The sequence below is a fragment of the Mya arenaria genome, chromosome 14, assembly GCF_026914265.1.
Source record: "Mya arenaria isolate MELC-2E11 chromosome 14, ASM2691426v1".
NCBI classification, from domain to species: Eukaryota; Metazoa; Mollusca; class Bivalvia; order Myida; family Myidae; genus Mya; species Mya arenaria.
Window position 1 is genome coordinate 55865031 of NC_069135.1, and position 27387 is coordinate 55892417.

At 35.6% G+C, this 27387-nt stretch overlaps 2 protein-coding genes across 8 annotated transcripts; one reads left to right on the forward strand and one right to left on the reverse strand.

The window, feature by feature from the left end:
- On the forward strand, nucleotides 1-27284 carry LOC128217559 (kelch-like protein 31). 6 transcript variants are annotated; one of them, XM_052924763.1, is made up of 7 exons: nucleotides 1-103; nucleotides 3159-3268; nucleotides 5469-5556; nucleotides 14249-14958; nucleotides 19741-19890; nucleotides 22716-22911; nucleotides 23700-27284. In XM_052924763.1, exons 4-7 carry the CDS (start codon nucleotides 14269-14271, stop codon nucleotides 24515-24517), a joined length of 1854 nt encoding a protein of 617 aa, XP_052780723.1. In that variant the 5' UTR covers nucleotides 1-103; nucleotides 3159-3268; nucleotides 5469-5556; nucleotides 14249-14268; the 3' UTR covers nucleotides 24518-27284. The 6 variants fall into 6 exon arrangements, with proteins under 6 accessions (XP_052780723.1, XP_052780725.1, XP_052780724.1 ...); XM_052924764.1 differs by having other exon boundaries at nucleotides 25-103; nucleotides 3162-3268; XM_052924765.1 differs by lacking the exon at nucleotides 3159-3268 and having other exon boundaries at nucleotides 18-103.
- Nucleotides 8363-12665, reverse strand: LOC128217561 (uncharacterized). 2 transcript variants are annotated; one of them, XM_052924768.1, is made up of 2 exons: nucleotides 12183-12665; nucleotides 8363-12074 (listed from the first exon to the last, which is right to left on the reverse strand). In XM_052924768.1, exon 2 carries the CDS (start codon nucleotides 11258-11260, stop codon nucleotides 9992-9994), a length of 1269 nt encoding a protein of 422 aa, XP_052780728.1. In that variant the 5' UTR covers nucleotides 11261-12074; nucleotides 12183-12665; the 3' UTR covers nucleotides 8363-9991. Both variants share the same exon structure in this region, with proteins under 2 accessions (XP_052780728.1, XP_052780729.1).
- Nucleotides 27285-27387: the final 103 nt, after the last annotated feature.

Consider the following 27387-nt stretch of genomic DNA (forward strand, 5'->3'; position numbering starts at 1 on the left):
CCGCCATTTACTTTTCTTGTCAAGAGAAAGTGTAATTGTTTTTGTAGCATTTGAATAATATATTTTAACATTTAAAGCACTACAGTGTAAAGGACATCATACGGTATGTACCATCACAATTGAATTAACATTAATTCGAAACATATTTTGGAACATTTTCATTTAATTTGATATTTGTGTTTTTCATAGATTAGTACAGCCAGTGGTTGAAATATGCACAAGCCACGTAAGCTTTGCTCTGGTAAAATGCTTTTCGGTCTTGGTCAAATCCCTATAAACGTTCTTGGCATCTATTTTTTTCAGGGTTTTCACCTAGTCAACCTAGCTACAATAATGAGCGATCAGGGATACTTTTTTTTATTATTTTGACATTTCTTATGTATCCCTGTAACGCTACAACTCTCTACCATTTAACAACGGGCGAAATGATACACTGTAATGATATGCATTGATGTTGAATAATAATGACAAAGTTTTTCAATTTTTATCCGACAGTGATCTGAACTGGATTTAATTTGTCATTAGAGTTGTTATTTTCACATTAATATATTATGGGTCACGAATACCGTTATACATGTTCACAACCAGTCAGATTTGTCCCAGATTTACCGATATCGGGATACTTGATAAACAATTGACACTTGTAAGTGTTTTATGAGAAGTTAACATGTTTTTTGGGCATACTGACATAACTTAATATGTGTTTAATAGTAGGCAATAATATTTGCGTAGAAATTTGAATTTATAACGGAGATAATTTCAAAATTGTGGCTGCGAGGATTCTCTGCGCAAGGACCGCTTACTACTTTTTGCTGGGATGGTGGACGTCACGAGTCTGCCTTATTTAAAAAATCGTCAAAAGACTCGTTGACGGCCATTTAGGTGGACTACTAGTCTACCTAAATGGCTGTCAACTAGTCTTTTGACTATTTTTTAACTATGGCAGACTCTAGTCCACCTATATGGCCATCAATGAGTCTTTAAGATATTTGGACTATGGCAGACTCGAGACAGGGATACATAAGAAATGTCAAAAAAAGTATCCCTCAGCGCTCAGTATTGTAGCTTGGTTTTCACCCGTCCATTATGGTTTGTTTGTCCCAACATGCCTTCAGCTGGCAAGGATAATAACCAACAGATGTTAATTGTTCTGACATGCTTTAACCCACGCAGCAACAAGCCTTATGAAAACAATCAACAAATATACTTTTTTGCTGCGGTTGCAACAGTTGACTGACATCAGAAAGCATGTCAGGAGTATTATGTTCTACGAAAGCCAGAAGTTGGAAGTTTCTGTTTACCCCAACTTCTCCTATTCTTTATCACAACTGGAAGGTGTGAAAAAATCAACTGTCGTTATTGGGACCTGCATCCTTATAATCGCCCCTGATTGCAAAGAAAACAATGTATAAGGTATTAATTGATTTGGGTAACATAAATTGTGTGTCATATTATTTTGTTTGTCTTTTCAGAGTCTATTTTTTTAATTGTCCTTTTTTTAATTTAAAAGTTGCAATTGAGAAGCATGGCCATGGGTTAAGAAAAGATGATAATACTTATCATTCTTCTTATTTTGAATTAAGATACATGTAAATAAATTTGAAAAGACATATTGGATTCCCTTATTATTTAGACGACCTTTCTTTAGAATTATGAGCTGATGCAGGTATAAAAACACCCAGTTATTGTCACCTTACATGACAAGGTAAAGATCATGGTGTTGTCACTGTACATGTAATTTTGATGATTTTAACCAACCTCTTACTGGTAACAACTTTGATCTCCTAGTTCATGTGCTACTAGTCGATGTAATAAGCTGCTTCATCGTCTTTGGCGACTCTACATTAAGAGAAACATTATGAACGCCCAAGTGTTACATAAGTTCCTTTAACATGCATTATTATGGCTTATGTGCAAATGGCCCTTTGTGTTCCAGCATGTAGACACAGTGCTTTATGTTTGATGTGACATCAATGGTTTCAATACCGTATAAACAATACCCTATTAGTTCTGTTCTATTGTAATTTATCTTATACAACTGAATTGAAGGCATTGATGCCAAAAAGAGCTGATTCTGAGACAATTTTTTTTTAAATTTTCTATCACTGACAAGGAGCTGATCCATGATTGGGCATCGAAGGGGGTGCACTCAGCCCCTCTGAACTGAAATAAATATGGTTTTGATCATGGGGATAGAGGGGGTTTGGGCACAACCTATGATAGTTTTCCAATTTTAGTCTGAAATGATGCATTCTGGTGAAATATATTCACATCTTTCTCACTTTAGACATAAAAATGTTCAATTTGAGGAAATAACTGCGAGCACGTGCTGGGTGCAAACCTCCACATCGCCACCCCCCCCCACTCTTAAATTTGGTAGTGTTTAAAAAGTCCCATCATTGTGTAAAAATCTTTTTGAGTAACTACTATTCAAGCCCCTCATTGCAGTTCCAGTTCCAGTTAACAGAAGTTTGTTTTAGTTAACCACTTTGTTTACATCATTGTTTACTTTCAAATTTTTTCTCCTCTGGAAATTTAATGGATACACTTGTCATCTACAGTGTTTCTAACATTAGATTTGAGCTGTACTTGTTTTGAATAGACATATGAACAAATCGTAAACAACAATGTTGTTAATCACGAGGAAGCAAAGGATTTTATCAAGTTAACCTTGAATTTGAAATATCAGGTCCAATAAAAAGAAAGTAAATCTAATTGAAGTATTATGAAATATAAATATAATTTATATTATGTAAAAGTAAAATGACATGAATTAAAATCTTAATGATTAAGAATGGGTGGGGTGAACGAAGCAAACGAACCCTTCTTAATCATTAAGATTTAATTAATTAAGACTTGACTTAAAATATAACTTCATTGGCTGACACATTGTCAATGCAAAATCACAGAGATTGTGTATTTTCATCTTTAAACATACGCGAAAGTTGAAATTTTAATGATTAAACCTAGAACTTAATGATTGCCTATATATATGCAATTTGATTGGCTGTAAAAATGTAGGATGTATTCTAAATAATAGTGCTTTCAATATAATATTCTGCACAAAGCTTGAAGTTATGTACTACATATATATATTTATAGCTTTAACTCTGTAGATGCAGATCGGTGATCGTAAATATTTGCTTGTTTTATTTCAGCAGCTGTATTGATTATAACATTCACTGTAGACAGGGAGATTCGGAGATAGAGGAATACTGTTGGAAGTAGAAGTAAAAGTTCATGGATTGTATTGAGGCTGTTGTTAATGGCTTGTTGTGTTTTTTATTATTAAAGATGCACTCTTACTTCCAAATAAGATTTACCACATTTAATGATATTGCTTTAATATTCGTAAAAGGATGAATATACATGTATGTGGAAAACAATGGTTCTTATGAAGGATACCATGTTTAATTTGAAAGAAATGAGCATATGTTAGCAACACGGTATATCTACCTTATGAGAAGATAGTAAATCACAGTAAATCTTTTAGCACTCACCAATCAATTAATATTTTTGCGCTTTCTGATAATAAAGACACAGCTACAATCTTCTTATCAGTAATCAATATTTGCCATAAATGCATTATTTAGTAAGCAGTTAAAGGTTTATCAGTCAAAATTGATGTTTGTTATGCATGTGTATGTATTGATTTTGAATAAGAGTGTCACTTTAATGGTACATGTATAAAATATGATGTCATGTTTTAGACTGTCAACCAAAGATACTCAAAACATGGTTATATACACACGAGTGATCCATTCCGTTACGCTGCATTCATTGATGAATAAAGTGAAACGTAGTTGTTAAATGTGGGTTTAAAATGATGACGCTTAAATTGATGAATTGAGTGTACAGGTATATGTGGATAACAGTTGTTATGTATTATATTGTGTTAAACATAGGACAAAAGGCTAAAATATAACTGATAATAATATTCAAGCACATGCTATAGACAGGTTTGTATCATTTAATTAGTTTAATTGATATTGTATTAACATAATTATAAAAACAAATTACCAGAATGTGTATATGTAAACCGTACGATGAATAATGCATTTAAGTGCTGAATAATTCACCTCATTGCTGAAAAATCACCTCAGTGCTGAATAATGCACCTCAGTGCTGAATAATGCACCTCAATAGGGAATAATGCACCTCAGTGCTGAATAATGCACCTCAATGCTGAATAATGCACCTCAATGCTGAATAATGCACCTCAATGCTGAAATATACAACTCAATGCTGAATAATGCATCTCAATGCTGATTAATGCACCTCAATGGTGAAATATGCTCCTCATTAGCGAATAATGCACCTCAATGGTGAAATATGCTCCACATTAGGGAATAATGCACCTTAATGCTGAATAATTTACATCAATGTTGAAATATACAACTCAATGCTGAATAATGCAATCCGATGCTGAATAATGCACCTCAATGCTGTATTATGTACCTCAGTGCTGAAATATACAACTCAATGCTGAATAATGCACCTCAATGGTGAAATATGCAACTCAATGGTGAATAATGCACCTCAATGCTGAAATATACAACTCAATGCTGAATAATGTACATCAATGCTGAATAACTTACATCAATGCTGAATAATACCCCTTAATGGTGAATAATGCACCTTAATGCTGAATAATGCACCTCAAAGCTGAAAAATGCACCTCAATGCTGAATAATGCACCTCAATGGTATATAATGCACCTCAATGCTGAATAATGCACCTAAATGTTGAATAATGCACCTCAATGCTGAATAATGCACCTCAATGCTGAATAATGCACCTCAATGCTGTATAATGCACCTCAATGCTGAATAATGCACGTCAGTGCTGAATAATGCACCTCAATGCTGAATAATGCACCTCAATGCTGAATAATGCACCTCAATGCTGAATAATGCACTGAATAATGCACCTCAATGCTGTATAATGTACCTCAATGCTGAGTTATGTACCTCAATGCTGAGTAATGTACCTCAATGCTGAACAATGCACCTAAATGCTGTATAATGTACCTCAATGGTGAAATATGCACCTCAATGCTGAAAAATGCACATCAATGCTGAAAAATGCACCTCAATGGTGAATAATGCACCTCAATGCTGAATCATGCACCTCAATGCTGAGTTATGTACCTCAATGCTGAGTAATGTACCTCAATGCTGAGTAATGCACCTTATGCTGAATAATGCACATCAATGCTGAATAATGCACATCAATGCTGACGTTATGATTAGAACACAAATAACCATCCTTTAAGCAAATGTTGTTTAAAAAAAACATCAATAAAAACATAGATACATTAAACTTTCCCATTTCTGATTCAACCTTATAAAGTGCAGTACGCCCCAACAGCGTCACATATGACTGAGCACACTCAAATACGGACTATTAGTTATTCTCTCAACCTGTCGGTTTAACAAATGGGAATATATTTACTACACCTTTTGCAGCTGACTGTGAACCTTCTACTTAAGACTGGTTTATATTGAATGGTCGGATACAACCTGTGTGCCTTTGGATTTCAAGCTTTATTGCAAGGTAAACATGATTTTGTTTTCAGTTTATATAGATATAGTATGTGATATGGTTTGCTGAGATTTGTATATGATAAAATATTGGTTAGTTTGTGTTTAATGTTACAAATAGTATATCAGTTAAAAGTATTAATGTATACAATGCCTGAATGGCATTTAATCCCATTCAGTTTTGATTATAACAAATATCAGGTAATATTATTATTTTATTTTTAATATTCTGAACCATGAAATTCAATGGGTTGCTGAATACAGCCTGTCATTGAAGTTAATTATTTAACATACCCCAAATTAATAATAACTTTCTTAGTGTTTGGCACCAAATGTCTCTGTACTAGCCAGCGTGCACGTGCAAACTGCTAAACAATCCACTAAATAAAACCAATTAATTTCAAAATGGAACTCGGGTGGTATTTTCATCAAAAGCTTTCTAAACAATTCATTAAGAATCCGTATGGCCATCTTATAAGCGGTGACATGAAAGTGAACAGTAAGACATGGTGCTTTTATTAAATATTCAAGGCTTTTACATACGTGTAAATGAACTACTGGTTTATTCCATTTGAGATTTGTATGTATTTTGTTTATTGATGACATAACATGGCATTATCAATTCTGGTTTCATGCCTCCAAGAAATAGGGTGGGTACGACATAACATGGCATTATCAATTCTGGTTTCATGCCTCCAAGAAATAGGGTGGGTACGACATAACATGGCATTATCAATTCTGGTTTCATGCCTCCAAGAAATAGGGTGGGTACGACATAACATGGCATTATCAATTCTGGTTTCATGCCTCCAAGAAATAGGGTGGGTACGACATAACATGGCATTATCAATTCTGGTTTCATGCCTCCAAGAAATAGGGTGGGTACGACATAACATGGCATTATCAATTCTGGTTTCATGCCTCCAAGAAATAGGGTGGGTACGCTGGAAAACCTTTTTTTTATTCGGTTAGTTGTTTCTGGAGATTTTTCTGTTAACAAAAGCTATAAATAATATGCTCAAGAAGGTCTGTACAATCAGTATAAGCATTACTAGTATTATTGAAAGCCAAAACTTTTAATTTAGAACTTTAAATGGAAAAATTAAAACAAATCATAAAACAGTTTTTCAAGGCAATGGAAAGTTTAGGATCAGGGAAAGAAAATCTAGGATACGTTGGAAAAGTTGAAACAGACAACATTTTATTATGCCGTATAATGCCCATATAATGCACCTCAAGGCTGAATAATGGACCAATGGACCTCATCATGATTTTACAGAATGGCCAACATTATTATTAAAACATAAAAAAACATCCTTAAAGCAACAGTAACTGTTGTTTAAAAAAAAACGTCAATAAAAACTGATACATTAAACATTCCCATCCTTTTCAAAAAACAGACAGGGTCAGTGAGCTTCTGTTGTTTTTTTTTAAATTTATTTTTTTATCAGGCTTTATATGAGAATGTTATATTTATCATCGGAAAATGGTGTTAAAGCAATCTTCTGTATAAAGCATTAAAGGATTTAAACTACAAATTTAAGCACAATTTTTCCTAAAAAAAAAGGTCGGTAGCCTGTTGGTAGGGTCTGGTAACCCGAACGTAATGTGTGTTTTTTAGGCCTTAAGTGAGAAAACCACTCTGCATGGTAATAGTCTCTGAATGCATCAATTTCTGCATGGAAAGAAGATCAAAGATGAATTTATTCAAACAAGCTTGAATTATGTAGACATATATTTTACATCTTTATGGAATGCTGAGTCAGATTCGGCTATTGTTTCACAATCATTCATGTCCAAATTTGCAAGAAAACAGCCCTTCTATTGATTCAGATTTCTGCACTTTTTACACATTCCTTGAGGTAGCTGTCAATGAATTTTTTATGACATTTACTGTAAGATAAATTTATTTTAAGTCGGTAAGACATTTACAGATAACACAGGCTCTCAAAGGTTTTATAACTGACTATGAAACAAGCTGGTTTATATGAACAGTAGCTCGTTCCAGAAAGGCGGGTCCAGGAAATGACATTGGAAGGGACAAACTTCAGGGGTGGGGTTGGTAAGGGCATGTCTTTTTCCTTCCCAATGAACCCCTCATAAACATGTAGCTTAAACATGTTAAGGATAAGTTCTCTTCCCCCCCCCTCCCCCCCCCCCCCCCCCCCAAGAAATGAAATAAAAAAATATGGGCTTATGTTAGTCTAAATTGGTTTTTATTGCTTTGGTGTAATTCAAGCCTAGTCCACTTGGCATTTTTAGTGTGTCCCCTCTTCCCCCTAGCACCTCCGCCTCCTTTCCACCGCTCCCAGCTCTGTACCCAGTAGTGCATATTTTGTATAAATTCATTGCAAATTTTCCTCAAGTTAATGGCCTGTAATAGCTGAAGTAAATTGCACTTTAATTCCCTACTTAATCCATGAATGGCCCAGACGGTGGTGTAACATTAAATGGTCATTGTGGCCGTCTAACAGATTTACATTTCTTTCTAACAGGTATTTATTGTTCATAAGATAAACATCTATGTTCCATTTTTGTAATAAACTTTGATCATTAACGTTTTTAATGTATTGAGAAAAATAAACTGAAAAATTTGTCTTTCCATTTTTTTCTGCAATCATTGAGTGGGTTTTACATAGCTTAAGCAATCCCTATACTCCTACTCAAATTTTTAAATCTTTATCATTGAAGTGACGTTTGTTTGTTTGGTTTAAAGAATATAACATGGTTTATTTAAACATGCACTCTGAGTCATGCTTTTGACAGAACGCGTTATTAATGAAGGAAAGATAAGACAAATTTAAAATGACATTTTTTTTTTACAATGAATCTTTTAAATGACAGTTTTTCATACAGTCTATAAATGACAATTTTTCACACAATCTTTAAAATAAAATGACATTTTTTCATACAATCTTTAAAATTACATTTTTTCATACAATCTTTAAAATTACATTTTTTCATACAATCTTTAAAATTACATTTGTTCATACAATCTATATTATATAAAATGACAATTTTTCATACAATCTATAAAATGCCTTTTTTTTCATACAATCTTTAAAATTACATTTTTTATACAATTTTTAAAATGACAAATTTTCATTCAATCTTTATTTAAAAATGATTGTTTTCATACAAGCTTTAAAATAACAATTTTTTCATACAATCTTTAAAATGAAATATTTTTAGTTCAATCTTTAAAATGACACTTTTTCATACCATCTATAAATGACATTTGTTCATACAATCTTTAAAATGACATTTTTTCATACAATCTTTAAAATAACATTTTTTCATACAATATTTAAAGTGAGATTTTTTTATACAATCTTTAAAAAGACATTTTTTTCATACAATATTAAAGACAACATATTTTTCATTAAATCTTTAAAATGTCTATTTTTCTTAAAAATATTAAATTACAATTTTCTTACAACCTTTGAAAATGACCATTTTTCTTACAGCCTTTTAAATGGCATTTTTTGAACAACCTTTGAAAATGGCAATTTTTCTTACAATATTTGAAATGGCAATTTTTCTTACAATCTTTAAAATGCCATCTTTTCTTAACAATATGGTCTAACTTAGATTATTGATAGTTTTTGTGTCGCCTGAAAAGACGACATATAGGGGTTATTATTTATTTACATTTACATTTTGGATATACTATTATATATTTTAAGATACATGGAGCTAAAAAATAGCCAAATTTTAAGGCAATCCTTTTCTTCCTTGCTCAAAACATGAAAAGTTACAATTAGTATTCTACCATAAAGATATAAGAGGACATTTAACATTTTAGATTTAAACACTCCATTAACTCCAGTGAAAATGATTGCCTGACACTTAAGTTTTCAATTATTTATACAATGTGAACTGAAGCGAAGTTTACCGTATGTCATAAAGTTCAGTTGCTTCTTTTGCAGGGGTGGGTGTGTGTTGCATAAGACCCTGTGCACCCCCTCCAGTTGGCCAGCAAAATACCCCTTAAAACACCTCATTTTAACCTTAAATTGACACCTTAAAAATTAACAGCTGATAATATAGAATTATATACATAGTTTTTCTCATAAGTTTGTCCGCTTTATAAGATTTATAAAAGAATTCTTGAATGAATGTTTGAAATGCATTAACAATTTTATACGTGTCATTTCAATACCTAAGTGAGGAGTTTCATTGCAAAATATAAATCACTGTAGACGAATTTCACCTTTTGCAAAATATAAATCACTGTAGACGAATTTCACCTTTTGCAAAATATAAATCACTGTAGACGAATGTCACCTTTTGCAAAATATAAATCCGAGAAGACAAATTTCACCTTTTGCAAAATGTTAATTGCAGAAGACAAATTTCACCTTTTTTACAATGTTAGTTTCAGAAAATGAAATTTTAAGTCTTACAAAATATTAATCCCTGTAGACAATTTTACCTTTTGCACAATATTAATCCCAAAAGATACATTTCACCTCTTCTGGCGTGTCGACAAGATCCTTTACCCCGAGGGAGATTAGTTCCCTGATGAGAAAGCACAAATGCCATTTTGCTGCATTGTTTACTGAGAGTAAGACAAGTGAGGTGGCATACCACTCATATGCTTGTATAATGTAACCGCTTTTCTGGAAGCAGTGTCCAATCATATTGCATGTTGTTTCGTAATGTCCAAACATGATGAAATTATCTTCCTTCATATACTTCAGCAGTAAATGTAGATATATCCCCGCTTTCTCATGTTTGCCCATGTCGTGGTATGTGTGAAAAAGCAGGTAGTATGTGAATGGGATTGAGTCTACCATCGCCATATCCATCCATGTGTTATGAAGAGACCTACTCTTCTGCTCCAAATTTGTGAAGGTTCGGTACATCTCGTAAGTCAAGAATTGTGGAATGCAGTTTTTCTCAAACCTTAGGAATTGCAGACACGGAGGTCGAAGTTTCAAAATTCTGTTGTCATCCATGTCTTTTATTTTCTGTTTAAAGCCTCTCTTTGGAGTCCTGTTTCTTGTTCCTCGGTTGTATTTGTCTTTTGCGTGTAAGCATGAGCATATCTGCGCACACTCATTTTCATCCTTGATTTTCTCGAAAACCTCCAACAGATATGTCAAAGCTATTTCATGCAGGTCATTTGTATAACACAACGATGCAAGTCTGAGACGACTGGGAATAAACTCTATCTTGGATGCGCTCTCAAAGGCATTCAGGGAGTCCAAAATAAAACGTTCTTGTGACAGCATTTGGGATGCATCTATGGTTGCAGACACTTGGATTGATGCCAGAACTGATTTAAGTCTTGCTCCAAAGAGTTTGTAAAGGTACAACCATTGGGGACGGCATGTTGACTCAGCATGTTCCATATCTTGTCTCCTTTTTTGGAGGAATTTGATTGCTCCAGCCTGGTCAAAGTCTATCTGAGACTTCTCTATAATAGCTGACAAATAGCTGTAACACAGGAATGCAAAATTGGTCGAAAAGAAATGCACTAGATCCCCTTTGATAAAATCTATTGAGTTGCCCTGCAAACAAGCGTCCATGCCAGATTTTTCCTTCAGCCTTTCTCCAAATTCGTCAGATTCTATTTCAAACAAACACTGCAAATTCGTTTCCAGTTTATCTTCAACAATTTTGGTCATGCTTGATCTTTCGTTTAAAGATATTTTGCCTGTGAATAGATTGACATTTTCAATTGTAAAGCTCGGACAGAACCCTTTCCTCATCCAAGACAGAAGTCGCTGAAGACACAAACGGACACAAGCAAACAGGTTGTCTTCCCTCCAGAAATCTTCAGGTGTGTTTTCTATGGTGAAAAGCAGAGCTGTTTTACAATGGTAGCTACTAAGGCTGCCCTTTTTTTCATTGCTTTTTCCGCTCCCAATTTCTTTGCCTTTTCCGCTCCCATTTTTTTTCCTTTTCCGCTTTCATTTTCTTTACCTTTTCCACTCCCTCTTTTGTTGCCTTTTCCACTCCCATTTTCTATGCCTTTTCCGCTCCTATTTTCTATGCACTTGCTTGAAAGTATGAAGAATTCTTTCTTCAAATATTTCAGTAAAACATACGTTTTTATCTGAGCCATATTGCAAGAGAACATGATTTTTCGTTCCACCATTGATGTACAGAATCTCCATTCTATTATTGCATGTTCACTGCCCGGATAGCCAACGGGAACAATGGATACCCCATCTGAAGAACAGGACTCAAGTACAGATCGCGTAGGCCAATGGCCAGGCCGTGGCTTCACTTTCCAGAATAGGCATTCTTTTGGAAACTCTTTACATTTGACAGCGAGTACAAAGTCAAATTTGTTATTAACACCGATAGCTGGTCCTCTTTTATCAATTTGATATCCAGCCACACGCATGTTATTGAAACTGACATTGTCAATATAGTTGTTTTGAAGAAAGACATTGCGATTTTCATCAAATACAATGTCGTTCAGTTGCGACTTCACATGGTTGTTGTCATACTTGACTGGCGCCGGCTTCTCGCGAAGGTACAGTTGAAGATGGCAGTGCTGAGGAGGCAGCTCAAGACCTGGAATTTTTGTTATCAAATAATTATTAAATCCTGGTTCCCATTTTGTAACATGTAGAATTGCAGGATTAGCTTGGAACTGCATATCATCGACATTAGAGTTCATACCCATCGTTGTTGTTCCCTCGGTTTGCGATCCAAATGTTCGACACTTGATCGGTAAGCCGAGCTGTTCACTTTTTATAAAGGTTGTGAGTTTTTCATACTTCAAGAATGTGTTTCGCCGATGCATCACCATTTTATGGGACACTCCAATGTCCTCCAACACAAAAGAGAGACGTAGTGATAGTGCACGTTCTTCATTTCTATCCATTGTTTGATACTTCACGATGTTTAGGGCTCTGAATTCCAGTAACTGCTTCTTGTTCTTGCATTAAATTTATAGTTCTAAGCAGAACTTCATCTTCTGATGTTAAAATCACCGGAAATGTTCAAAATGTTCTTAAATGAGTTTCTAAAATCTTCTTCTAACAATTCAAAGCTTAGAACTTCTCCTTCTGATGTTAAAATCACCAGAAATGTTAAAAATGTTCATAATTAAATGTTCTTTCATAATTTTTTCAAAATCAGATATGTACGAAAAATGATTTTGAATTGTATTCATTCAATGGTGCCAAGTATAAATATCAATTGGCTTAAGTTTCTTGCATGGTGGTATATAATATCAAGATTGGAGTTATTGTATTCATAATGTATGACTATCTGCCAATTTGAATAAACAAATTGCATTGTATTTAATTATGTTTTAGATATTATTTTGAATTGCATGACAAGCCTAATTATACCAGGTAGGTGTCGTATACTATGACTATACATGGCACCAAAAAAAGTTTTTTCTGTAACGAATCTCAGGACAATTATTTAATTTTTTTGTTACTCTTAGATATCGTAATTGAAAAAAATTAATACCAAAATGTAAAAAAAAATGGAGTTGGACACCGGATTCGAACTAGTGTCGCCAAAATTGCAGTCCAGTGTTGTATCCACTGTGGTACGAAGGCTTACCCTAACCTTTGGAATATTTAAACTATATACCTAACTTGGTAATATCATGTGATAACATCGACTAGCCAATCACGCATAAGAATTAATTCTACAAGGTAGACATACCTAGTAATCTTTTTAAACGGAAAAATACGAAAAAACTGCGAAAATAGATTAATTGTAAACTATGTGGTACTTCAGTTAGTAAGTTTCATTGCATTGTATACATTGATACCAAGCTTATGTCAGTTTTCGATAATTTTCTCTCTTTTTTTCGCTATTTCATCATACAGTGTATAGCCCTTTTTAAGGGACTAGACCCCAGATGGTCCCAAAATACAGTATTTCCTTAAACCAAGCCTAGAATTGTCAATGTGACCTAGTAGGAGGCTGATAACTCATCATTTTACATGATTAAAATAAAAAGTGCAACAATCATGTTGCTGTCTCATCTGTGTTTCTCCATTTAAAAATAGCAGATAATGGTATCCCAGTTTAAATATGTTTATGAGTACAGATAAATATACCAAAGCTTTTTTTAAGCCTACTGGGATTCACATGGCTCCCTATGTGTTATATATTCTTGAATGACTTTCAGTGAAATATTGGTTATTTTTACTGTTGTTTTTTTCATTACAGTGCTTGTGTGCCTTAGGAGAGAGATATAAGAAAATCACCCTTTAAAGATGCACATTCACAGATTGACCATTTTGACAACTTTTTTGTTTTTTGTTTAGGAATGAGCCAAATTTTGCGTTAATGTCTGAAAACTAGTGATATAAGACTGCTGACATAGATCAGATGGCAATTTTTTCATATATATGCTCGATAATCGATGTTTGATGGCAGAACGCGTTATTAACGCTTGAAGAAAAATGAGTGTTTCGGCTGTTTTCCAAACAATTGAGATCTGAGTAATCTTAAAAAATTAAATAAAAGTCAAAACTGTCAATCTGTAAGAGTGCAGCTTTAAAACAAAAACAATCCAAACCCACCTTCTTATTCAGTTAATCAGTGCGAGGGGGAGCAGGTCCTAAGTTGTGACCCCCAACATCTAATGCCAATTCCTCGATCCCCTCCTGACATGTGGATGCAACATTTAGCCAATAACAGTTTCTATATCGCATGTTATGAAGCGAACATTTCTTACTTAGTAACTTGGTTAACAATTTGATTTTTATACATTTCAGTAAGAACTTGAACAGTAAAGATGGCTTCTGCAGACAGCAATTCATTGGAAGGAGTGGCTGGAGATGTTTACGATGCTGACGGGGCAGCACAAAATGGTGATATAGTCGAAGAAAAGCCAGCACTAGAATTTATTTACATCTCTGAAAACAAACTGAAATACATTAATAACAACTATGAAAAAGTCAATGCTAAGATGTATGATTACAAATGCGATGTGAAGTTGGTCGTAGGGAAGTCCAATTTTAAAGGTCATCGTAAGGTTCTAGCCGATGCCAGTGACTATTTTTCAGCGATGTTTAATAATGCTATGAAGGAAAAAGATGAAATGGTGATTGAATTGAAGGATATCAGTCCTGATGGGTTTGGTGCCATGCTGGACTACTTTTATCATGGTCATGTGACCGTAGAAGAAAAAATAGTCCCTGACATTTTGGAAGCAGCTAGATTCTTCCATGTTGAATGGATCTTAGATATTTGTTGTGATTATATGATTAGACATCTGAGCATGTTAGATTACCCCTTGACCATGGAGCTTGCAGATCGATATTCCCTGGGCGATCTGCGTTACGAGATTTTCAAGTTTTTCGGAAACAACCTCCCAACTTTGATAGAGAAAGAAAACTTCTTGAAAGAACTGTCGGTAGAGCTACTTCTGCAGTTTCTGATGGAGTTTATGTACGTGGAAATGTCGGAATTTTTCCTTCTCCAGGTGAGTGTTTCAAATAATAAGTTAGGCCTAAAAAAATAATACATTTGGTTCAGGGTTACCCGACCATACCTACAAAATAGGCCCTGCCGTTTTTATAGTCAGTTGGTAAATTTTTTTTTTTTTGTGTGTGTGTATTTAATATGTAGTTTAAAACATTTAAAGCTTACTTAAACACCATTCTCCAATGATGACAATAACTTTCTTATATAAAACCTTATAAAAAATCAATTAAAAAAGAAATAAAAAAGCCTACCTACCCTACCTGGTTTTGAAATGGATGTAACCCTAACCAAACAATTTCTTCTTTGGCTTGATAGAAACAAATTATTTATTTCTGGTTAACTAACCCATTAATTCAGCATAAGGCAGGTGCAGCTGGGCTGCTGAGTGAATTGCTTTGTAAATAAAAAGTTTCTTAGTGTTTGGCACCAAATGTCTCTACTAGTGTGCATGCTTGTGCAATAGCAGAATAACTCACTTAATAAAACTGATGACTAAATCAAACTTTGCATTCATTTACATACGAAACTTCTCTTGATTATTACCGTAGCTAAACTATTCAAAGTATACTGAGAGCTATGCTTAACTCACCCTAGTGTCTGCATCACACCTTGGTTTAGGTTTTGCATGTAAACACCTTTAAGTCGTTATATTACCAAATACATCATGTATTGCATTCAAATTGTAGATATATATGTCAGATAACACTATTTTGAAAATAAGCAAAATTATGGGCTTTTAGTATTTGACTAAGAAATTCTGATTCAAGTTTTGCATGTAAGCACACTTAATATTATCTGCAACTACCAGTACTTGATGTATTGAATTGAGACTTTATACAATGGTATTCAACCATGAAATCTTTTTAAATAACAAAGTCATAAAATGCATATTATGCATATTATGGCCTTAAATTATTTATAAGGTTTTGTGTGTAACCACATTTACTGGTAAGGCCAAAAAAAAAAATTGTCTGTTTAGGGTAACCTTCCCAAAATTTCTAGGTAGGGTAGGTAGGGATTTTTTTTTTTCAAAATCTGTCGTAAGTTCAGAGTGTTTTCTTGCACATGGCCATGGCAGCCTTTCCTACATTACTGTCATTGCCTGACTTTGTTTTATCATATAAACAATAATTCTGATTAAAATCTGCATTTATCCCCCCTTCGTAACTCTCTATTCGCTAAGAATATTTTTTTTGCTCTGAAACGAAAAAAAAATAGTTAGGGTCAGCGCATTTTTATAGGTAGGGTCGGGTTACCCGAAACAGACATATTTTTTTTTAGGCCTAAGTCAATAATTTAGCAAATACATCATGTATTGCAATGAAACTTTAGAAAAGTTTTCCCAACAACTGTCCAAGTAAGATGACTCTATTGTGCATGTATAATGCAAGTTTTTGCCATTTATTATTTGACTTAGAAATTCTGGTTAAGGTTTTAAATGTATGCACACATAGGTTAATATCTCAGCAACCACTTGATGTATTGCATTGAGACTTTATACAATAGAACTCAACCTACCTGAATAACCAAGTTAGTTATCTATCTTTTGCATATAAGGGTCCTTTATTATTTGGCTTAGACATTCTGGATATGGTAAGGTTTTTCATGTCACCACATTTAAGTCAATATCTCAGCAAATACATCATGTATTGCAATTAAAAATGTATACAAATTCTTAATCTTCTTCTTTTTATTATTATTCTTTTTCTTCAACCATATTTTGTCCATATTTTCAAACTTTGTCCAGACACTTGTTCAAAAATTACATTGCTCATAAATTTATACAACTTCTGTATAGGTATTGATGTTCCTTAAGTTAAATAAATAGCATCAGATAATCAACTCCCTCACACTATTTTGATGAAATTTACCTTGTTCACTAACATCTCATTGTAGATTTTTAAAAATAATGTAAAAGCTTTTTCCCACTCCTACAATATAATCTCTCTGACTTATCTAAGCTCCTTTTTAAAGCTGCACTCTCACAGATTGACAGCTTTAATCTTTTTTCATGTTTTTGTCTAAGAATCGGGCCCCAATTTCTCGAAACTTTTTAAGTCCCTTATAACAGGATTAAGCTAAGCTCACTATTTTTGTTTTCCAATAATTTGCATAATATTTACGTCTTTAAGAGTGTTAATGTTGAAGATAGGAGTTATGTTTATGATAATCACAATTAACCATTTTTCATTTATAAAAAATCAATTTCAGTATGTATTTTGACTTATTGAAATAAGCTACTTAAGCCTGTTAAGCTTAAGAAGTTTCGAGAAATTGGGGCCAGCTGATTTTGATATCAATGTGTCCAATTAGTCATAAAAGATAACTAACAAAAGAACAGATCTCAATCTTTTGGAAAACTGCCAAAAAATTCATTTTTTTTAAAGCGTTAGTAACTCTTTTAGTCCTAAAACTTTAATTTTCGAACGTAAATGTGAATAACTCAGAATGATCTAATCTTTTGTCAGCAGCCTTGTATCATTGGTTCCAAGACATTTATGCAAAAATTGGCTCGTTCGAAGACAAAAAATAAAAAGTTGTCAAAACAGTCAATCTAAAGGGCAGCTTTAATATCAATTTTCATTGTGTCTGATGGCCCATTAGATGTGTTACCCGTTTGATAAACAAAACTAACAAACCTCAGAAAGTCCACTAGTCAGCAGAGCGTGATGTCAACATAAGATTTATTTATCTTTCATTAATATTGTATCACACCAGTCTGAATCATTGTCTAGTCTACGTCTTCATGGCTTGAGGGTAGGGTGTATTATTTTGGTTGCTTAGCAACTGTCACCATGACAAATTGTGAACCTTAGGGCTGTCCTTTCTAGCTAATGGATGCGGGTGTCACTACATCTATTAGTCTTGACACTCTAAAGGTCCGGAGGAAGACCACTGTTAAGTTTTTGCTTAACAGAGGGTTAAAGTTATCACAGTTTTATGTAAGATCATGATGTAATCGTTTGATGTTGGCAAGAATGGTGGCCCTTTGATGTAAAAATGTTATTGAAGGTGTTTGAATTTAAATTTTTTAAAGCTGCACTTTTACAGATTTACCGTTTTTACAACTTTTTTTATTTTATGTCTTGGAATTTTTGCATAAATATCAGCAAATCTTAGTGATATAAGACTGCTGACAAAAGATCATGTTGCAGTTTTGTATATTTCCATTCGAAAATTAATGTTTTATGGCTAAAGGAGTTACTTTTGTCAAAATGTTCAATCTATAAGAGTGCAGCTTTAAGATTTAACAAACAAAACACTCTTTGCCATACTTGTTAAAGTCTTTCTGCCACTAAAATAACAGGTTTGAAGTAGGCATCAACATTTGTTTAGATCTGTAGATTCCATAATTTCAGTTGATCTTTTGGTTATTTATTGGACAAAGATGGCCAACAGAAGCAATTAAATTTCTGCCATTGGTATATATATATAGCAAATGATGTTTCATACCTTTGGCTTTGATATTTGACATTGACCCAATTTAATCTTAGGCTGGCTGAGGGTGGACACTCTCTCCCATTCAACTTCACAGCTCCAATAAATGAATATCCGCAACTTTGACCTTGATATGTGACATTGACCCAATTTGATCTTGGGCTGGCGTGGGCTGGTCACACTCTCCTGTTGCTCCAACAAATGAATATCCGCAACTTTGACCTTGATATGTGACATTGACCCAATTTGATCTTGAGCTGGCGTGGGGTGGACACTCTCCTGTTGCTCCAACAAATGAATATCCGCAACTTTGACCTTGATATGTGACATTGACCCAATTTGATCTTGAGCTGGCGTGGGGTGGACACACTCTCCTGTTGCTCCAACAAATGAATATCCGCAACTTTGACCTTGATATGTGACATTGACCCAATTTGATCTTGGGCTGGCGTGGGCTGGTCACACTCTCCTGTTGCTCCAACAAATGAATATCCGCAACTTTGACCTTGATATGTGACATTGACCCAATTTGATCTTGAGCTGGCGTGGGCTGGACACTCTCCTGTTGCTCCAACAAATGAATATCCGCAACTTTGACCTTGATATGTGACATTGACCCAATTTTATCTTGGACTGGCTCAGGGTGGGCACTCTCCTGTTGCTCCAACAAATGAATATCCGCAACTTTGACCTTGATATTTGACATTGACCCAATTTTATCTTGGACTGGCTCGGGGTGGACACTCTCCTGTTGCTCCAACAAATGAATATCCGCAACTTTGACCTTAATATTTGACATTGACCCAATTTGATCTTGGGCTGGCGTGGGCTGGACACTCTCTCCCATTGCTCCAGCAAAGGATAATTCACAACTTTGACATTGTTATTTGACATTGGCCCAATTTGATCTTGGGCTGGCGTGGGCTGGACACTCTCTCCCATTGCTCCAGCAAAGGATAATTCACAACTTTGACATTGTTATTTGACATTGGCCCAATTTGATCTTGGGCTGGCGTGGGCTGGTCACTCTCTCCCATTGCTCCAGCAAAGGATAATTCACAACTTTGACATTGTTATTTGACATTGGCCCAATTTGATCTTGGGCTGGCGTGGGCTGGTCACTCTCTCCCATTGCTCCAGCAAAGGATAATTCACAACTTTGACATTGCATGTTATTTGACATTGGCCCAATTTGATCTTGGGCTGGCTGGAGATAGATACTTTCTCCCGTTGCTCCGACAAATGAATATCCTCACCTTTGACAGTGATATTTGATGATGCTGTAACATGAACATAGAAGGCGACATCCTTTATTGAAGATCTGACATTTACCCAATTTCAGCTTATCTTGCGATGGGTGGAAGTCGACAAAGATGGCCGCAAGGAGCACTGCCTGCCGTTACTACGACAAATGCGGTTTCACACGATGGAGCTAGAAGAACTTGAAGAAATCCCGCGAGAGGCCTTGGAGTTTAAGGAAATCAGAGATGAGGTTTGGAAACTCAAGATTAGTTTACTGTATTAGCTTGTCTTATTTCCGAAGAAGAAAAATAACGTATTGTTCTGTCATAGCCCTAGGCCGGTTTTCATAAAACCCATCTTCAATCATTTCTTCACTAAGGTCGATTTTTAAACATTTTCATAGTCATAATATAGGTGATTTTATATTACATAAATGTATATTTAATAACATCAAAATAAAGTTTTTCAGATATAATGAAGTTATTATAGGCGAACCCTGGTGGCTCGAACTCGCTTGGCTCAAATTCCTGGTTGGCTCGAACTGAATGTTAATTAAGAACCGATTCCTTTAAACTGAACGTAATCATTCTCCCTTGGCTCGAATTTACCGAGGCTCGAGGTATTTACGCTGGTCCCTTGGAGTTTGAGCCATTGGGGTTCGACTGTATATCAAATGACCTATGGGATAATTAACTAAAAATAGGAAAATGTCTTCAGTTAGAAAATGACTTAAGAGATTCGTAATGAATATCCACCCTGTTGTTTTCGCCACAGCTGCGTCATTGTGATTGGACAACATAAAATTTGGTGGCCCAAACTTATATTCAATCACGTAAAATCATTGAAGATAATTATTCACATAAATTATAGTGCATATGTTCAGGGTCATGTTACAAAGTGTACAACTTTTTTCAAAAGAATATTTATTATGCCCCCCTTCGAAGAAGAGGGGTATATTGCTTTGCACAGGCATGTCGGTATGTCGGTCGGTCAGTCGGTCGGTCGGTCGGTCCGTCCGTCGGTAGACCAAAGCTTGTCCGAGTGATAACTCAACAATTCCTGGACAATTATGGTCATAAAACTTCACATGAAGGTTGGGCCTGACCAGTAGATGACCCCTATTGATTTTGGGGGTCATCGGGTCAAAGGTCAAGGTCACAGTGTCCTTTAATGGTAAAATGATTTTAAAGCTTGTCCAAGTGATAACTCAACAATGCCTGCACCAATGGCCCTCAAACTTAACATGGAGGTTGGGCCTGACCAGTAGATGACCCCTATAGTTTTGGGGGGTCATCAGGCCAAAGGTCAAGGTCACAGTGACCTTGAATGGTAAAAGGTCGTCCGAGTGATAACTTGACAATGCCTGCACCCATGGCCCTCAAACTTGACTTGGAGTTTGGGCCTGACCAGTAGCTGACCCCTATTGTTTTTGGGGCTCATCGGGTCAAAGGTCAAGTTCACAGTGACCTTGAATGGTAAAAGGTTGTCCGAGTGATAACTCAACAATGCCTGCACCCATGGCCCTCATAATTGAATTGGAGGTTGGGCCTGACCAGGAGATGACCCCTATTGTTTTTGGGGGTCATCGGGTCAAAGGTTAAGGTCACAGTGACCTTGAATGGTTAAAGGTTGTCCGAGTGATAATTCGACAATGCCTGCACCCATGGCCCTCATAATTGAATTGGAGGTTGGGCCTGACCAGTAGAAGACCCCTATTGTTTTTAGGGGTCATCGGGCCAAAGGTCAAGGTCACAGTCACCTTGAATGGTTAAAGGTTTTCCTTGTGATAACTTGACAATGCCTGCACCCATGGCCCTCAAACTTGACTTGTAATTGGGCCTGACCAGTACATGACCCCTTTTGTTTTTGGGGGTCATCTGGCCAAAGGTCAAGGTCACCTTGAATGGTAAAAGGTTGTCCGAATGATAACTCGACAATGCCTGCACCCATGGCCCTCAAACTTGACTTGGAGAAATGGCCTGACCAGGAGATGACCCCTATGGTTTTTGGGGGTCATCTGCCCAAAGGTCAAGTTCACAGTGACCTGGAATGGTAAAAGGTTGTCCGAGTGATAACTCGACAATGCCTGCACCCATGGCCCTCAAACTTGACTTGCAGGTTGGGCCTGGCCAGAAGATGGTCCCTATTGATTTTAGGGGTCATTGGGCCAAAGGTCAAGGTCACAGTGACCTTGAATGATAAAAGGTTGTCCGAGTGATAACTCAACAATGCCTGCACCCATGGCCCTCAAACTTGACATTGAGGTTGGGCCTGACCAGTAGATTACCCCTATTGATTTTAGGGGTCAAAGGTCAAGGTCACAGTGACCCTGAAAGTGACCTCGACAATTCCTGGACCTATGGTCATCAAACTTGACATGAAGGTTGGGCCTGCCCAGTAGATGACCCCTATCGACTTTGGGGGTCATCAGGCCAAGGTCAATGTCACAGTAACCTTTAACGCAAAAAAGTTAACAAATCTTCTCTCACTGATATCTCAACAATGCCTGAACCTATGATCATTAAACTTGACATGGATGTTAAGCCTGACCAGTAGATCACCCTTATTGATTTTAGGATTCATAGAGCCAAAGGTCAAGGTCACAGTGATCTTGAATGGTAAAAGGTTGTCAGAGTGATAACTCAACAATGCCTGAACCCATGACCTTCAAACTTGACTTGGAGTTGCATCTGACTTGTAGATGACCCCTTATGATTTAAGGGGTCATTGGGTCAAAGGTCAAGGTCACAGTGACCTTGAACGAAAAAAACTTGTCTGTGTGATAACTTGACAATGCCTGCACCCATGGCCCTCGAACTTGACATTTAGGTTTCTGGTGACCAGCTGATGACTCTGGATTTTGAGTTCATAGAGTCAAAGGTCATGGTCATAACACACTCTATCCTCACACTTTAATGGTCATAATCTGAAAACTGCCTTAATGGCAACAAATCAGCTGTCATTTCGGTCCATGCATATTTCATTCAATTGTCCATATAATCCTGACAACATGGCGCTCAGGGGGGGCATAATGTTTGACAAACATCTCTTTTTTATAATTTTGATTGATTTTAGATTGAGGACGCTAAAACCTACTGCCTGGATGTAGCATCCCAGTGTCTTCGAACCGGCGAGAAGTACCATGCCCGTGGGTCGCGTAAAGTCGTCGTTGTGTCCGGCTTTAATGACGATCTTGAGCAGAACATCGTCTTGTACAAGGACCCTGAAAATGAAGAGGCTAATGTTTTTGTTGAACAGCTTGGCCAATCAGGTAAGAGAATTCAGTTTTTGTTCAACAGCTTGGCAAATCAGGTAGGAGAATGAAGTTTTGTTGAACAGCTTGGCCAATCAGGTAAGAGAATTCAGATTTTGTGGAACAGCTTGGCAAATCAGGTAGGAGAATAAAGTTTTTGTGGAACAGCTTGGCCAATCAGGTAAATGAAGTCAGATTTTGTGGAACAGCTTGGCCAATCAGGTAGGAGAATTTAGTTTTTGTGGAACAGCTTGGCCAATCAGATAGGAGAATTTAGTTTTTGTGGAACAGCTTGGCCAATCAGGTAGGAGAATTTAGTTTTTGTGGAACAGCTTGGCAAATCAGCCAGAGGACATCATCATTGATATTTAATTGGAAAATAGTGCCAAATTTTAACCAAATGAAGTCATACCAGAAATGATTTCATTGATTTTTCTGCCCATCACTGATAATGTCTATGTGCTTTTTTTGTTCTGTTTTTTTTTTACAGTGAAACAGGTTTAAATGAGAGAAAATATTTTGATGAACTAATTGTTTCAAATGGTGACTTTGTCAGGCTATATTCCACCATTATTTTTCAATAAACCATCAAAAACCATGAAATTAGTCACGGTAATTAAATCAAGAATTCATGTTCCCAAGTAAAAACTGTTATGTATCATAATTTTTTTTATATTAAACATTTATACATACCTTTCTTGCGCTTATACCTATAGCCTTTAGGGGATATACGCTCATTTTTTTTATTTTTTATTAATGTATTGGTTTTGAGCTTCACAGCTAAAAAATAATAATTTTCGTTTCAGGTTTGAATTGCGACTACACGAGCATGAGTCAGACGAGTTTGGGCAACTTCCTGTTTGCCGCAGGTGGTTATAACGATGAATACATTGCCTCTGTGTGCGTGTACCGATACGATCCAAGATTCCGAGAGTGGACTGAAATAGCCTCCCTTTCTAAAGGAAGAGTCTCCTTTGCTTTTTGCAGCTCGAAAAATCGTCTTTTCGCCATTGGTGGTGTCTTTCATTGTATAGGCGATGTTGAAAGTGGAGAGGAAATATTGTCGTCTATGGAAGTCTACGCACCAGAGGAAAATGCTTGGAAAGAAGGTCCCAGCCTTCCATTCGGGATGTTTGATTTGGCAGCCGTATATTGTGATAATTCGATCTACATCAGTGGAGGGATTAGCGTTGTTCCCGACCATACGGTTCCCATTCAGTCCATGTTCCGTCTGCAAGATGGGGCACGAGAGTGGTCTCCCCTGCCCGATATGCTGGTCCCGCGTCAAGGTCATGGGGTCGTGAACCACGGAGGAAAATTATACTTCTTGGGCGGTTACACGTCGAAACCAAACATGGGCGGATTTGTTGACTGTAACCAGAACGATATGTTTGATTTGGAAACACAACAATGGACCACGATTTGTTCGACGCCGGAAGATTTTGGACATTTGTTTAGGCAAATAGCTTGTGTGGCGAAAAAGATCTTTTTCTTGGTGAACAAAGATTCCGAGATTCATATTTATTTCTATGACACTGAAAAAGACGAACTTGTGCCAGGGTCAGTTATCGCAGCAAATGTTCACAAAGTTAGCGTTCTTGATGTGGCTTACCCTCTCACTTAGTCGTTTTTTACATCGCCATGATTGTGTCTTTGTGGTTGGAACAATTCATTAACAGTATTCAGAAATGAATAATAACTGGTGCGGTATCTGCATCTTTTATTTGTTACATGAATTAATGAATGAATTCACTTTAGCTTGCCAATGTTTCATTATAGAAACTTTTTTTGCGAATGAAATAATGTACTACATATTTATGTAATTAATTTTTATTCTCAAAATGTTCTCATGTACAATGAATATGTATCATGTATTTTCACATTTTTCATAAGAAAGAAGTAACAAGAGTGTCGCAGAAGGAACTGTAATGCTCATCTGTTATTTCAAGTAAATAAGGGGCATATATGGACAATCATTCAAGCAAGAGTTATGGTCTTATGGCAGAAGCAAGGCCCATAACTCTAGGTTTTATTACTCCGGAGTATTTTGCCTTGTTTGGCTTAAAAAGAAAATATATTTGAGCATTGATGTTATCTCTGTAGTGCTGTTGTTAATACAAGGATCTGTATGGAACTATATTTTTTGTGCAATAGATCTTATGTGAAGGAAAAACATACCAAGGGCCTAACATGACCTCGCGTCAAGACGCTGAAGCTACAAAATTCCAAGTTTTCAGTAGTAACGTTAAATTTTCCTTTGATAACACATTGGTTTGTTGGTGACAATTTCCGAAGTTAAAATATTTGAAAGTTCAGCATATCTGTGCAATGTCATATCATTATTTGACATTTTTGATCACATGATACTACACCATTTTTCATTGGACTAATGGTTCCGCATTTTGCAATAAGATGTTGCTCCGCTTTATAGCAAAAATTCCGAGACCAGTAAAAATTGCGGCCTTGGCATTTTGATGTGAGACCACCAATATATTGTGCTGTATTGTTTTATTTACTTGTTTTACCAACTGCGTCTTAAACTTGCTGTTAACTTTTCTGTAGTTTACATTAAATCACTTTTTTACAACGTTTGTGAAACAAGTTATCGAAACATTATATTAATCACTCTCATTGGCACAATGTTATGCAAGAGTGTGCTCTGTCTTGTGTTGTGGGGTAAACCGGAGTTCCCGAAGGAAACCAGCTTGTCCGGCTTGGTAACCATATTTCTGTATTTCTGGCTTCAGCTTTTGTAAAAGTTTTTTGTAAACTGTTTAATATGCTAATAATAGTCAGTAGATTTTTCATTCTAAATGCTAGGGTTTTAGGTAGTGTGTTAAAGAAGGGTGCTGCACTCTCTCCTTTGGTAGCACCCTTCTGCCCTCATGGACATTAGAATGTGCACCCTCCTGCCTTCAAAGAATTGAACGCTTAATCAGGGTAATCAAATATTTATTTTGTTTTCATTAAAACTTGAAATAAGATTATGAAGTTAACAAACTTTACATATTTGGTAGTTGAAAACCTTATATTCCTTCAAACAAGCACAATTTCTAACATTTTCCATGAAACTCATAATGCTTTAATTATTCACTGCCTGATATGTGCCCTTTTCTGCAGTACCCTGTCCCTTTTCTGCAGCACCCTGTCCCTTTTCTGTAGCACCCTGCCCTTTTTAAAACCTGGCTAAAACCCTAGTATACATGTACATAGTATTACTGCTGCTTTTTGAAATTGTAATAATTAATTATCATGGACATATAAATAGTATGTCCGTTCTTGAAATGTCTGTAATAGTGTGAATTTTAAATTGAATTGTTATTGGACATAAAAAAGCGTTTCTATGAAGGCTGTCCCTTGATATCGTTTTAGATGAAATTGGATCTTGAAAATGTCTTATTTTTAATCTTTTATGAAAGCTTTAACTTTTTCGAAGTGTTAGTAGAATATAAAAATAGTTGGACAGAAGTAAAATTTTCATTATAGAAATTGGGATATTTTTTGGTGTTTTTTTTTCAATTGGGAAGAAATTGGATTTCAGCCTCTGCTAAAGAAGATGAATAAGCCTTGAATCAATATTATTATAGATCTCAAAACAAAAAAAATACATTCCAGTTGCTTCTGCTATGGGAGTTTATGTATGCTTAAAGAAAAAAGTAACATATTTTTAAGCAGTTTGGCCTAATAATAAAATGTTTGGTTCATGTTACCCAACCCTACCTACGAAACAGGCGCCAACCCTAGCCTTTTTATAGTCAGTTGGTATGATAATGAAATAAAAAGCCAACCGACCGTTTTTGGAAAAGGATGTAACCCTAACGAAACCATTTTTTTTGTTAACTTTTTTACCCCCCATACCCCCCCCCCCCCCCCCCCCCCCCCCGCTTTCCAGGGATTGACAATTATCAACTTTAAGATCTCCTGTTCTAACTGGACCCTTATACACAGGAAATTTTGTACAAATTAATGTGTAGAATTCATTGTTAGTTAAATATATACCAACTAAGATGCATGTATTTGTTAGCGTCAGCTATATAGAAATATATATTGAATAGTAAATAATAATTAAGCTAGGAAAAAGTTCTAATAAGGAGTTTTGTTAAGTATATTTTATGATACCACGGACCTCCTGATGATACAAATTGTTAGCTTGTTAAATCTTTTTTGTTATAGTTTTATAAGATACATTCGTATGTTAAAGAATTTTATTTATTAACTACCTGAAGTTGAATAACATGTATTTTCTACATGTATAGCATTTGCTTATTTGTTTTGAAATAGATTATCTTTAATCATTTATTCATTTATATAATTATGGCATGCATTTATATTCTTTAAATGATATATTTATAAGGTTATGAATATGTTTGGCATTAAATGCTTTCATTATGCTAAAACGTGTTCGATGTTGTTACTTTACGGGACCTGGCCCTTTTAAAGGGACTCGCTCATATTTTGGCACCAAACTTTTTTTCCTCATAATGCATATGAAAA